We start from the raw sequence: 13563 nt of genomic DNA, 5'->3' as shown, positions 1-13563 counted from the left end.
TCTCTATGTCATGCTATGTTCACAACAAGTGTAGCGATCATCTGTCCCTGTATAACACTATTACACTCACATCGACTACGTACTCTGTGCTGTGTCCTGGGGCTGTCTTTGAGTTTAGGCAACTTCACCGCCAGGACTGGGCTCTCGTGCCAGTGTGTTCATGGTTGGCCCTGGCAGTGGTCGATTGAAGCAAGGTCCCTGGGCGATGCCAGAGGGTGAGGGAATCACTTGTTGTCTGAGATGGAGATCCTTTCCCTTTGTGATTAGTGTTTCTATATTGGATTTCAAGACAGAGAAAGGAAGTACGATGATTTAGAAAGATTTTTGCCAGTACCAAAATGGAAATTGAGATTAACTGGTCCAGTCTTCATGGAGACCCAGAGAAGTAAAGTGATCTACCCCAGTTTATACAAAATGTTAGTGTTGGGAGTCCGTACTGGAAGCTGGAGGCCTCGCCACTGAAAGGTGCTGCGTTTTGCTACCAAAGCCTTTGTTTGCCTGATGTTGCAAGGGCCACCTCTGAGGAGAGGGGCCCCAGAGACCTTGGTGATTCTGAGAATGGCGCCCGACCAGCTCACTTGAGGTCAGCTGGGTCTCGGATGTGTCCATGTTGAATGTGCTGACTTCAGTCAAAACTTCAGTGAGTTTGGAGGCTGTAGAGCTTGTTGGGCCCTCAGGATGTTTAAATGCCATCCCGGAAAGAGTCCTCTGAGTACATCACTGTGAATAACCAAAGTGACAAATCAGAAAGCCCGCCCTAGGCTTCTCCTCAAATCCTTTGAACTGGTGGTTCTCAAGTGTGGTCCTCAGCAGCATCAACATTGCTGATCACTGGGGAACTTCTTTTTCTTCAGATTTTATTTATTTATTTACTTATAGCACGTGATTTGGGGGAGGGGCAGAGGGAGAGAGAGAGAGAATTTCCAGCAGATTCCCCTCTGAGTGTGGGGCTCAACCTGGGCCCCATCTCAAGACCCTGAGTTCATGACCTGAGCCGACATCAAGAGTCGGCCACTTAATAGACTGAGCCACCCAGGTGCCCCTCGCTTGGGAACATTTTGTGTTCCCAGATGGGCATACAAATTCTGGGGGCCTGTGCTACTTCTGAATCAGCCACCGGGTCAGCAATCTGCCTTTTAACCAAGTCATCCCAGTGGTTTTGATGACACGTCATTCGAGGACCTCTCTCTTAAATATCTCTCAGAGACAGGGAGATCGCATGGCTTTTCAGATCCGTGCCCCACCTTTTTCCCTCCAAGAGACCATTCCACACCTTTCCTTGCCATGTGGGTGACCACCGGGGGGTAGAAAGGAGAGGAATGGAGGAAACCCAATGACCCCCTCAGCAGGAAACACTGTTTGCCTTGGCAGGTTTGTCGGGGCTTGGAGCCAAGATTCAATCAATCCTAATGATTGACTGCATTTAAGCAATTCTCCTATTCTCTTCCACCTCCTGCTTGGGGGTGGAACAGGGAGCTGGGGCTTACTGGGAAGGAAAAGGGCCAAAGCTCCTCTTTGTCCCACTCTGAGGCCCTTGGCCTTGCTGCCAGGGCTGCCAGTGCACACGTCTTCCCAAATAAAACCACACCAGGCAGCTCATTGCTCTCAAAGTGGGGTTTTCATTTTGCGCCATTAGCTTAAGTCAGTGGGGATTTAACGCGATCCATGAAATCAAGCAATTAGGCAGCGGGATTCCGGATGGCTGACAAGGCTGCTGCTGGGCTGTGTGCGTGAGTTTATGTGAGGGTGTTGGGGGGGCGGGGTAGCCTCCTCCTCCTGCCTGACCCCTCCACCCCCAACCTTCCCAAGACGTCTGGGGTTCAAAAAACAGGAGAATCTCAATGAGATAGTTTGCACCAAATAAGTCAACTAAGGAGCATTTTCTACATCTGCTGGTTTTCTTTCTTTCTTTCTTTCTTTCTTTCTTTCTTTCTTTCTTTCTTTCTTTTTTTTTTGCAAATGAGAGAGGAAGAAAGCTGCTTTCAATTGATTTTTGTTCTTTGTTTTTTTGTAACATATGTCCCGTTTGTCAGTAAATGCACGTAAGTATTCACTGTGTGGTTTGTGGTCTGGGGGTCCAGTCTGAGTTGCTGTGACCAAACGCAAGCTCCTTTCTTTGCTTAAGGAATGAATGATGCCAAACACTGGCTCCTGCTGGGAACAGAGAGGTCTGTTAAGTTTCCATGGCAGGACCTCTGTCAGTAGGACCCCTCTGGGCCCCGATGCCTCAAAGCCAGCTTGCCCGGGTGCACCCAGACCCTCCACAGCAGGGTGGAAGGATGCTGGGGTTTCTCTCTGTCAAATCCTGACGCAGTGCTGTGACCAAATCTCTTTTGTGCTGTTGGATTTGGGTGTGGTGTTGGTGCCTCAGAGTCCCCACCCAAGGGATTTGTGAAAATGGGGCCAGGAAGAAGAAGCCAGATCATCTCTGCCACGAGCACTTAGCTAGGTCTTGCTATTTTGAATGGGCTTTTTCGTCTGGAGGAGGGTGTCGGCCAAGTCTGCAGAGCTGATGCATGGATGCCCATCTGTGGGCCTTCCTGCTCCAGGGGGCTGAGAACAGGTCACCTTGTGAAGAGTTCTCCAGTCTTATCCTCCTGTTCTTCTAGTCATCTGTTCGGGATCTTCCGCCCTCTCTGCAGAAGAAAGTAACTGAGGACAAAAGGCAAGTCACTGGGAGTCAGGGTGTGGTCTGATTGTGTCTCCAGGATGACTTGTCATTGTCCAGTTGTCCCCTGAATCTGCCAGGGCCCCATCCATCCCCTTTCTTTCTTGCTCCGTGCTTGGGGGAGCTCTGGAACAGAGCAGAGAGCTCTGGGTGGAGAGGCAGGGAGCAGAATTCTTACTTAAGAAGTCCCTTAAGAAATCCCTTAAGAAGCCCTAACACCCTTAAGAAGCCCTAACACCAAGCATCACTCGAATGAAGAGCAGAGGACCTGGGAATGTAATTTTTGTGTTTCTTTTAAGATCTCGCATTTTGTCACTTACTTGTAGTTTATATACATTTAAGTTCTTTACTAGGCTGTAAAATTTCTTAAAACTTGAGGTTTTTGAGTCAAAACAAATGCAGTTTAAAAAGTCATGGTGTTAAAATGTTTCTAACAGAAAACTTCAGTCCTCTCTGTGATGCCTTCCCACTGCTAATTCTCACAACCCACAGGCAATATTTTCTAACTAATTAGTTATTTCTTTTGATATTTAGCAAAATGGAGTCAATAAATCACATTAATTTTTTTTAAGATTTTATTTATTTATTTATTTGAGGGAGAGCAAGGGAGAGAGAGAAAGCATGGGCCAGGGGGAGAGGCAGAGGGAGAGGGAGAAGCAGATTTCCTACTGAGCAGGGAGCCTGACTCGGCGCTCGATCCCAGGACCCTGAGATCATGACCTGAGCTGAAGGCAGATGCTTAATGGACTGAGCCACCCAGACATCCCTCCTGAGGTAGTTTCCTATGAAAAAATATATGGAAGACAACTTTCTTCTAATAATTGAACTGGTGAAAATGTCCTTATTCTATACCCAGACACTGATTGATAGCTTGGCTCAGGGTAGAATTTGGGAATTTTTTTTTTTAATTTTTAAAATTAATTTTTAAAATTTTTTTAAAAAATTAATATTTTAAAAAATATAAAATGATTTATTTATTTGACAGACAAAGATCACAAATAGGCAGTGAGGCAGGCAGAGAGAGAGAGGAGGGGAAGCAGGCTCCCTGCTGAGCAGAGAGCCTGACGTGGGGCTCGATCCCAGGATCCTGGGATCATGACCTGAGCTGAAGGCAGAGGCTTAACCCACTGAGCCACCCAGGCACCCCTAGAATTTGGGAATTTTGAAGGTGTTGATCCATTATCCTCTAGCTTCTGGTGTTGCTATTGATAAATCCAATGCTATTCTGTTTGCCAGGTCCTCTGTACTAGATACGTAATCCTTTTTCTCTAGAGGACTTTAAAATTCTCTTTATGTTTATGTTTCTAAATATCATGACTGGTTGAGTTGGGGTACTGTTAAATATGAGAACTCATGCTTATTTCTAGAAATTTTCTTTTATGATTTCTTTGGTATTTCTCTCATCCACTTTCTTGGTTCTCTCTTGTTCAGATGGGGAGGCTCCTGGCTGACTCCGTGTGGCTCTTTTTTCCATCTCTTTGTTATTTGATTCAGCTTCCCAGGAAACTGTTTTCATCCTCATGTTATAAAAGCATTCATCTGGCATTCTTACATTTTAAGTATCCAAATATTCTTTTTTTGTTTTCTGAACATTTCTTCTACTAGCTTTCTGTTCTTGTTTTATGAATACGGTAACGTCTTCTCTAATATTATCTTCGTAGAAAGTTCTCTTGGGTTCCCCACGTGGTCTCTGTTATCTCTGAATTCTCTTTTTGCCTGCCTGTTTTGTATATTTTGGTTTCTGTGGTTCACACTTTGGGGATTTGTTTAAATGCTTGCTGACCCTTGGCTGGCCTTTCAGATCGAAGAGTGAAGGACTAAATTGGAAGCTCTGTGTGTAACTTGTGAGGACCTCGTTTTAGAGCTTTGCTGGTGGGGGAGCTGTAGGTCTTTTCTTTAGGGATACTAGTTTCTTTAGCTAGGAACCCCTCACACCTCTCTGGGGGATATAAATGCAGTGTTCTAAGGCCTGAGGGACTCACTATTTAGTGTGCAGACCGTCACTTAATCCTATGGAAGGAGTCCAGCCATCACCACCTTGCATTCCTTTGCATCTGGTGGGCCTAAGCCCAGAGTCTGTCTGGTTCGAAACTTCTTTAAAGAATAAACCTTCACTGGTGCTGGAATTGGTGAGGGACTCTTACCAGATTTATGGCCCAAGGCTAGTGGATCTGAGTGTCTTTCTACAGATATTTAGCCAATTCTCATATCCAGTACAACCTCTGTAATGGAGTTCAGAAGTACCCAGTGGCCCCAGTTCATGACCATTTCTGGGTCTGGGCTGCAGTGTGGGCTGGCTTGTTTCTTTCAGGCGTCCCTATCCATAAGCCGCTAGGTTTCAGCTTTTCTTCTCCCTGTCAAGCCAGCATTCACCATCCATTTGCTTTCTATTATCCTGCAGGCTGTTATGTTCTTGTTTTCTTGCATGTGTTTATAACTTTGTTTTTTTACTATGATTTTAAACTGACTGCAGAATGGAGTGCAAAGGATTGTGTGCGCCTGATCTAATGTGTTTGGCTAGAAGTAGCCAGTGGTAACTCTTCACAGACATTCCAGAAGCTTGATGGTTTCCAGTGCGGCCTACCTTTTCTTTTCACTTCCCCATGGTTTTAAGCTCCCTGGAATTCACCCTCAGCCTTCCCACAGACCATCAGTGACCCCCAGGTCATAAGTAGAACGATCTCGTCTCACACTCAGGCTTCAACTCTGCAGCATTTGGGACGGAAGGGCATTTCCCTATTTGAAAGGTCCTCCCCGTGTGCTTTCTGAGATGCTTGGGTGCCTGGTTTTCCATCTGTGCCTCCGAGGAGTTTCTCAACAAGCCTTCCTCTCTTCCCAGTGATGGTGCTGCCTGATGGCCCTCATTCTCTCTTTTCTCTGGACTTGACTCTTCACTGTGATCAGCCGAGTCACAAATCCAATCACTAACTTAGCTTTCCCACCTTTCACATCTGATCCTCCTTGCCCTCCGGCTGAGCAATTCCACATTATTGGTTGCACAAATGGCTGGCTCTTGGCCAAGGGTTGCCATACATCCAAGCGCCCTGTCTAGGTAATTGGACGCATGGTGGCACCATTGGTAGAAGAGGGTCAGGAGGAAAAGATGGTTTTGAAGGGTCTGAACTGGGTGTAATGAGTTTCCTGTTCTCATTTTAGCCTCAGAACTATGGCCAAGCTCCATGGGAGGCTACCAAGGAACTGAGCAAAAAATGTGGTTTCAGGTGACTGAAAGTAGAATGAAATTTTAAGGGTCTACCTGAAAATAAGGGGTTATTTATTTTAAGATCGACGAGAAAGACCCAGACAGCCCCTCATCGCAACCTTAACTTGGGCTCTCAAAGTTTCTAGGTCTCTTAATTCTTGCTGGCAGTGACCAGCAAGGTGAGATGTGGGAATAATATTCTACGCTCAGATGTTAGGTTGTAGCTAGAAAACAAAACAAAACAACCTGAGGTGTTTTGTTTGTTTGTTTTGTTTCAGTTCAGGGTCTAGGTGTTACAGGGAGCCGAGATCAAGGGCCTGGGGTACTTGTAGCATTTCTCCCCAGGGTGAGAAGGACACGTGAAGAAGAAGACTAAGCACAGGGTAGGGGGTAGTGCCAGAGATGCGATCTGCCGGCTCCCCAGTGTTACTCGGCATGGGCCCCCTGGACGGTAGTGCCTCCCAGACCGGCAAACAGGCTGCACTCCACACTTTACAGATGCAAGACAGACTCCAGGAACTCAAAACCAGATTTTTGTGGTCACACAGGTAGAACCCAGGACCCAGGACTCTGTCCCATGCCTCAGCTGTTGCCTCAGCTGCTGCCTGGCCTCCTGGGGCTTCTCCTGCAGGCCCACACTGCCATTTGCATTGCAAACCATGAACACAGTCTATGGGCAAATCTCTGGGGTCCAGGCCCTGTCTGAGTGGTGGAGGCTGGAGGGGGGAAGAGGAAGTGGTGATCAGTTCCAGGCTGCCCCTGGGCCAGCACCCACCCCTGTCCCAGAAGCCCCTGGATGTGGTACGGTGGGGGGCTGTGCACATATCCACAAGGCACAGAGAAATCAACCTTGGACGGCTAATCGCCTATCCAAACATTGTTGGTAATCTGCATCCCTAAAATAAACCCTTAAAAGATGGAAAGATGTTAGTAATTTCTGGCCATATGTGCCTCCTCCTTCCTTACTCTCTCCACCTCAAAAAAGAAACTGAGCCAAATGGCAAGAAATAAAGAGCCTAATGCATAACACATTTCCATCATTTGATTTCCCCTCTCCCTTTGCTGTCCCCCCACCTATGTAAACTAAATTCCTTTACACGGTCATGGCAAAGGAACATTAATTTTTGATTTGAGTTGTGATTAAAAGCAACACAATCAAAAGAGTGAAATAGTTTCCACCGAAGCAATATCATTTTAAACCCAGTCATGGTGTAGTATGAAAGAGTGTGGTCTTTGGGGTTAAGTGTGGGTTTTAATTCTGATTTTATCTCTTACATACTGTGGCTTCGGGTTGTCATTACTTAACCTGAGTCCTTCTCCTTGATTGTAACAAATAATAACGGTGCCTTCTTAACGTGATTGCCGTGAGCATTAAATCTGGAGCCTTGCACAGAGCCACCTATCCTGTGCTCATCTGTAGAGTCCGGCCCTTGAAAACCGATGGCTTACTCTGCAAAAAAGAGGGTGCCCTCTATGGGGTGTCTGGGTGGCGCAGTTGGTTAAGCATCCAACTCCTGGTTTCGGCTCTGCTCCCTATCTCAGGATCCTGAGATCGAGCCCCATGCTGGGCTCGTGCTCAGTGTAGAATCTGCTTAGGACTCTCGCTCCCTCTGCCTCCCACCCCCCATACTCTCTCTCTTTCTCTCAAATTAATAAATAAATATTAAAAATAAAAGAGGGTGCCCACATTGTCAACTGGGGCATGCACTCATTTCAGCTGATGATGTAATTGATTGCTTCTATAGCAACGTGGGGTTCCCAGTCTTAGACTTTGGGAAGTAGCTTGAGATTCACCTAACGCTGTGGGGTCACTTTATTTAGAGGATCTTGTGAAAGGAGTAGAATTGTTCTTAACTGCTTACCTTCCTGTAGCACTCCTCCCTGCCTTTCTCTGGTATGCGGTTTCTCCCAGTCCTGCGTTCTCTGTTTTGCAGAGGGGAGGCAAGAGAGGGAGACTTGACTTTGCCTAGGCCTGGGCAGTGAGTCTCCTCATGCTGGTCCCATATTCAACACCAACAAGACCTTTTCTCATTCAGTGAGCCACAGACCAGAGCAGTTGAAGTCTTTCCCCAAGTGAACCACCAGGCTCAACGTTTGCAAGCCCAGAAGGGAAGCTAAACCAGGTGTCGGCTTGTGGGGTCACGTCTGGGGTGAAGTCCTGGACGGGTGGCTTCTGTTGCTTTTTGTTTGCCACACTCCTGCCTGCTGTCCCCACCACTCTCTGTCCAGAGCGGGGGTGAGAATCAAGCATAATCAGAAGTACGGGGTAGTGGCTGGTTTGGGTGGGGGAAGAGCTTAGAATAAAGAACTCTCTGGGGGGCTGTGCTCAACTCACTCCCATGTGTGCTGGGAAGCCTGGACCAGCCTCAAAGGTCAAGGTTAATCCTCCTCGAGAGCATTCTGCTGCTTCGTGCCCAGTTCCTGAACTTTCTGCTGCCCTTGGGAGGGAGGCATTTCTTAAGGGATCCCAGGCCTAGGGTATTATATGAGATTAAGTAGACTGCAGAATCTGGAACTCTTTTTGTAAGAAAAAGAAAGCAGTGGGAGCATTTAATTTACTGACTTTGACACATTCATTAAAGGTTTGTTCCCAGGATGTTCCCCTCCTTCCTATCCTCGGGTTAGCCAAGGGTGTGTTTTCTCATCAACTAAATACTAAATAATAAAGCTTTGCAAATACAGTTTTTCCTTTGCCAGAGCAGCCTCTTTCAAGCAGGAGAATCTCTTCTACCGTTTCGTAAATGAAGCCCTTTTGAAATGTGGGTGAAACCAGAAAGTGAGTCTGAGCTCCTCCCCCTTACTTGCTTGGTTCTCATAGCCAGTCTTCTAACTGTGAGGTTCATTATAAAAAATTTTGCAGCCGTAGAGTCATCATGGTCTGCACAATGATTCAAAGTGCACATTTAAGACATGGGTTTAGGCTGAGGATTAGTGACTTTGGCCAAGTAAACTTAATCCCCCCCATGCCAACGCTTTTCTCATCTATTAAATGGGAAAAATAATTATACCTTCCTCATGGAGTTGTTAGGTTTAATTGGGGAAATTCGTGGAAAATACTTAGCACATTTCCGGGCATGCCATATGCTCTCCTAATTGTTAGCTAGTGCTATTCTGTTCAGATTCAAGCCTTTCCTCGTGGAGTATGGGTGGGAAGTTTGAGTTATTAAAAAAGAGGCTTGCTAATTTTGAATTTACAAGAATTCAGAGGATGCACAAATTCTCTGGTAACTAGCATCTGGAGAATGGTTTTCCTCTCCTTTGGAACTATCTGGCCTGGCCAGCTTGAGAGGGGACTTGATTTTCATAGCCATGCTGAATTGTTAGTGCATATACATCTTCTGGAATGCCTCCACGCAAATTCAATTATCTTCACCGACAGGCCTTGTATTGTAGCCATCACTATATTTCCTGTCTATACATTCACATTAAAATAATGTTAACCCACAGTCTGTAGAGCAAAGGAAAAGGGAAGGCCAGCTTGGTGGACAGGCCCTTCCTCTCCCTGCAGAGAGCTGAGCCCATGTCCTGCGTCAGACTCTGGGAAGTCCTTGGTTGGATTTCTCTGTCAACACTTCACCAGGAATTGCTTGAATCTGTCAAAAGCTCAAAGCAGAGTTTGATTCTGTGTGGGTCTACCCAGTGGAAAGAACATTTGTGGCACCTGTTAGTGGTGACTTTGTGGTTGATGGAACATTAGTGATACCTGCTGTCAGTGATACCCTAGAGACGCCATGGTGGGGACTGGAATTTCTCCAGAGCAGAAGTTGGACACTGATTTTTTTTTTTTTTTTTGACAGAGAGAGAGAGAACACAAGTAGGCAGAGAAGCAGGTGCCCCTTGGACACTGATTCTTGATGCACTCAAGCATAACTGTTTGATAGACTGTTTAAATCTCCCACGGGGCACTTGGGTGGCTCAGTGGGTTAAGCCTCTGCCTTCAGCTTGGGTCATGATCCCAGGGTCCTGGGATTGAGCCCCACATCGGGCTCTCTGCTCAGCAGGTAGCCTGCTTCTTCCTTTTTCTCTGCCTGCCTCTCTGCCTACTTGTGATCTCTGCCAAATAAAATATTAAAAATAAAATAAAATAAATCTCCCCATCGCTGCATGTGTACACGTAGATTTTGTCGGTCTGGTTTACAGCACCCAACTTTCAAGGAATTTTAGGTCCTTTGGATGTTAGAAATCTAAACCAATGGCTTTCTCTTTAAAAACAAAACAAAACAAAACAAAAAAGCTCAGGGTGACTTTTTCTTGGAATCCTGAGGTCCACAGCCTTAGAGTTATGGATTATATTCAAGTGTATGAGCCTCTTCTTCTCTGAAAGCATTGTATGATATTTTGCGTCACTGAATTAAAAAAAATATATGATTTGGTACATTTTTTAAAAAAGATTTTATTTATTTATTTGAGAGAGAGAGAGAGAGAGAACAGGGAGAATCCCGATGTGGGGCTTGATCCCGGGACCCTGAGATGGTGACCTGGGCGGAAGGCAGATGCTTAACGGACTGAGTTACCCAGGTGGCCCTATGATTTGGTTCTGAAAATGTGTTCCGGAATGTCACGGAGTCCCAGGGCAACTCCCGAGTTACCATTAGACACCACGGAACTAGGGGGCAGAATCAGAGCACAGAGATGAACTGAGACCTTGGTGTTCATCTGTAAAACTGCCTCTTTCTTTGACTTGCCAGTTGCCTTTCATTTTGGCCTCCTCTTGTGTCCAAAGTTTGGGTCATTGTTTTAGATGGAAAGCTGTGTTCTAAAATCCTTTTTCTCCCTCCTTCTCTCCTCTTCCCCTCTTTGCCTACGCCACCTCTAGCCCTGAGAATGAAAATTAAAGAAGTGAAAAAAGAGAATGGTGACAAAAAGATTGTCCCCAAGAAGAAGAAGCCCCTCAAGTTGGGACCCATCAAGAAGAAGGAACTGAAGAAGCTGGTCCTGTACCTGAAGAACGGGGCCGACTGCCCGTGCCACCAGCTGGACAACCTCAGCCACCATTTCCTCATCATGGGCAGGAAAGTGAGGAGCCAGTACTTGCTGACGGCCATCCACAAGTGGGACAAGAAAAATAAGGAATTCAAAAACTTCATGAAGAAAATGAAAAACCACGAATGTCCCACTTTTCAGTCGGTCTTTAAGTGATTCTCCCTGGGTGGGTTGGGGAGGGAGCCGTGGGTTGGGGGGAGGGGTGGGGCCGAGCAGACAGCCCTGGAAGCCAGAGGTTCACGCTCAGTGCTCCTTCGGTTGGTAGAGGACATTGTAGTCCAGTCAGCTGTGCTCCGGCAGCATCCCTATGCCTCCCCTTCCATAGCCATGCTCCAGACCCAGTACAGCCAGTATTTAAAACCGCATGCAGGTAAGGAAAATCATTTAGGTTAGGAAGTCTTTTAGGATCTACAGCAAGGAACGGCACATCACTGAGTAAAAGCAGGTGCAAACCATTTCAACCTGAGACGGCCACTAAAAAAGAAAATTCTGCTGGTAAACAAACAAAAAACAAAAAGAAAAACGAGATTGGGCAAAAAGTGAGAGGCAGCAGCAAAAACTCAGCTCTGCAACTTTCTTTGGTTCCAAGTTGCTTATGGATCTCGCAGCTGATCTAGGCCTTTGGAACTAGAACATTCCGACTATTGGTCAGATGTGTTGCTTTCAGTTCCAGAGTAACTTCTTTTTCTGTCTGCCTTTGAGAGAAACACACAGCCACACCCACAACTGGAGATCGATTCCGGAAAGTCAGCGCAGGGGCAGAAAGCACAAGGACAGTACGTAATAGTGAAAACCCAGGGAGGTCACGGCTGCTCCCCCTTTCCATGTGATTGTCTTTTGAAACGAATCCGCTAGTCTCTGATGGCATGTACGTGGCGGTTAGCATTGGCCCCCGTGTGTGACCTGACCTCTGCACGTGTGGAGGGCCGCACGTGCCTGCCTTTGTGTGGGGAGAAGGAAACACCGTGGGGGACCAAACCCGCGGCATGAGAGAGATGATGATTTTCAGACAGAGAAGGCAATGGTTAGTGGTTTTCAAAAAACATAAAAAAACAAAGAAAAAAACATTAGGAACAGCCCCACAAATTGCCAGTCAGTGTGAACTGTAACCAGGTGAAGAGCTGCGTGTTCTCATGTCATCTCTCTGCTCATTTCACTTTTTTGGGGGGGCAGCAACAACAACAAAAACCCTATTTACTTTTCAGCATTTAAAAAAGAAAAAGTCTACATTGACATTTGAAAGGGGTACTGGGCTGAGGGTCTTTTGGTGCATTTGAGGATCCTTTCCAGAAGGACAGCTCTCTCACTGGGCATTTGGGGTGGGGGATGGATTTGCCTGATAGTGGAACCATGTGGCCCTCTTTTCTGAGGCGTTCTGGATTGCCCCGGCCCCAACCCAGAGCCAGTCAAAACACACAGTGCTTCCTGTGCTTTCCTTTTGGGCGACCAAGTGGATTCCTTCCAACCTGATTGCCTGTAGATCAAAGAAATTCAGTACAACACACCTGCCTGTCCTCTGTACTTAAAAACAAACAAACATATTTTTTAAAATTTCTGCAGAGGGAGAGTTAAACCCAAAGTGTCCCCATCCAAGGAGAGAGTTTCAAAGGCAACACATCTCTGCAGGTTTTCCTGAGTGCCCTAAGATACTTCTTAAAACCCTTGCGTTTCATAGGCGATGTATAGAAACTCATTCACATAAGCAGCTTTACTCCTCTTGTTTGGTGACTAAGAAATCATTCTAAGCAATTAATGTTCACTTGCCCCTCGAGCCCGATTCCTCATTCTCTGTAACACCCAAAGGTGGTGAGTTAGTAGTTGTCCCTCTGGGCCAGTGTTTATACCCAATTTGGAAGCTGCAGTGATGCTGGAAAGTGACATCCATGAGGCTCCTGGACTGACACAGAAACAGTGGAAGATTCTGTTAACTTCTGAAAACTCCAGTCTGCAAATCAGCATGCCACCTTCGTTACCTACCAGAGGGTTATCCTGATATAATTAACCTCTCACAAATAGTGATCCTATTATTTTAACACTTTGTTGTTATTGTTGTTGTTGTTGTTGTTGTTTTGGTTTTCTCTGACCTTTAATCATAAAGTGTTGGGGATCTTAAATGATTTGTCTGAAATTTTGGATGATTTAAAAAAAAATGTGTATATATGTATTAGTTAATTAGAAATATTCTACTTTCCTATTAACTGAAATTCTGAACGATTTCATGAATGCATGGATCTGGGCCTTCATTTAGGTTGCTTGGGTTGATGAACTCAAGAGTTCAGTGCTCATATGTATCTGCTCATTTTGACAGAGAGCATGTATGCAACAGGCCTCTGTCCAAAGCAGGGCTGTAGGAAGGGGTTTCCGCAGAAAGACTGAGGAAAAATGGGCAGCCGTGCTGCACAGCTCTCTGAGTGGGAATTCTCAGGTAGGAAGTGACGTTTGCAGCCCAAGTTCACAGTGGACTGGCACTGTGAATTGCAGCTCTTGGTTTTACCCCCACCAGACAGTCCCAGGGCTTGTGAGTTTCAGTGCGGATATGAGAGGCACGTGATCCCTCTAACACATCAGCAGTTTGAGGGCACAAAGGGAGGCTCTGCGACCAAAGCTGCATTTTTATCACAACCTTTGTTTTTCTCAACCAAGGGTATGACAAAACCAATGTGTAGACCATTGGCTTGGTCATCGGTTTCCAAAAGAGGAGGTCGGTATG

The 13563-nt window shown here is 46.1% G+C and overlaps 1 protein-coding gene across 1 annotated transcript in view; it reads left to right on the top strand.

Annotated features, from left to right (window-relative positions):
- SFRP1 (secreted frizzled related protein 1) overlaps window positions 1-11904 on the top strand; it is a 42698-nt gene extending 30794 nt beyond the window's left edge. The window contains exon 3 of the mRNA XM_032838072.1: window positions 10687-11904. Within this exon, the coding sequence (XP_032693963.1) occupies window positions 10687-11009 (323 nt within the window). The 3' untranslated portion in view covers window positions 11010-11904. The remainder of the gene's footprint in view (window positions 1-10686) is intronic.
- Window positions 11905-13563: the final 1659 nt, after the last annotated feature.

Source organism: Lontra canadensis, unplaced genomic scaffold (genome assembly GCF_010015895.1).
Source record: "Lontra canadensis isolate GAN:19392208 unplaced genomic scaffold, GSC_riverotter_1.0 scaffold101, whole genome shotgun sequence".
NCBI lineage: Eukaryota > Metazoa > Chordata > Mammalia > Carnivora > Mustelidae > Lontra > Lontra canadensis.
This window is presented reverse-complemented; position numbering and strand designations above follow the sequence as displayed.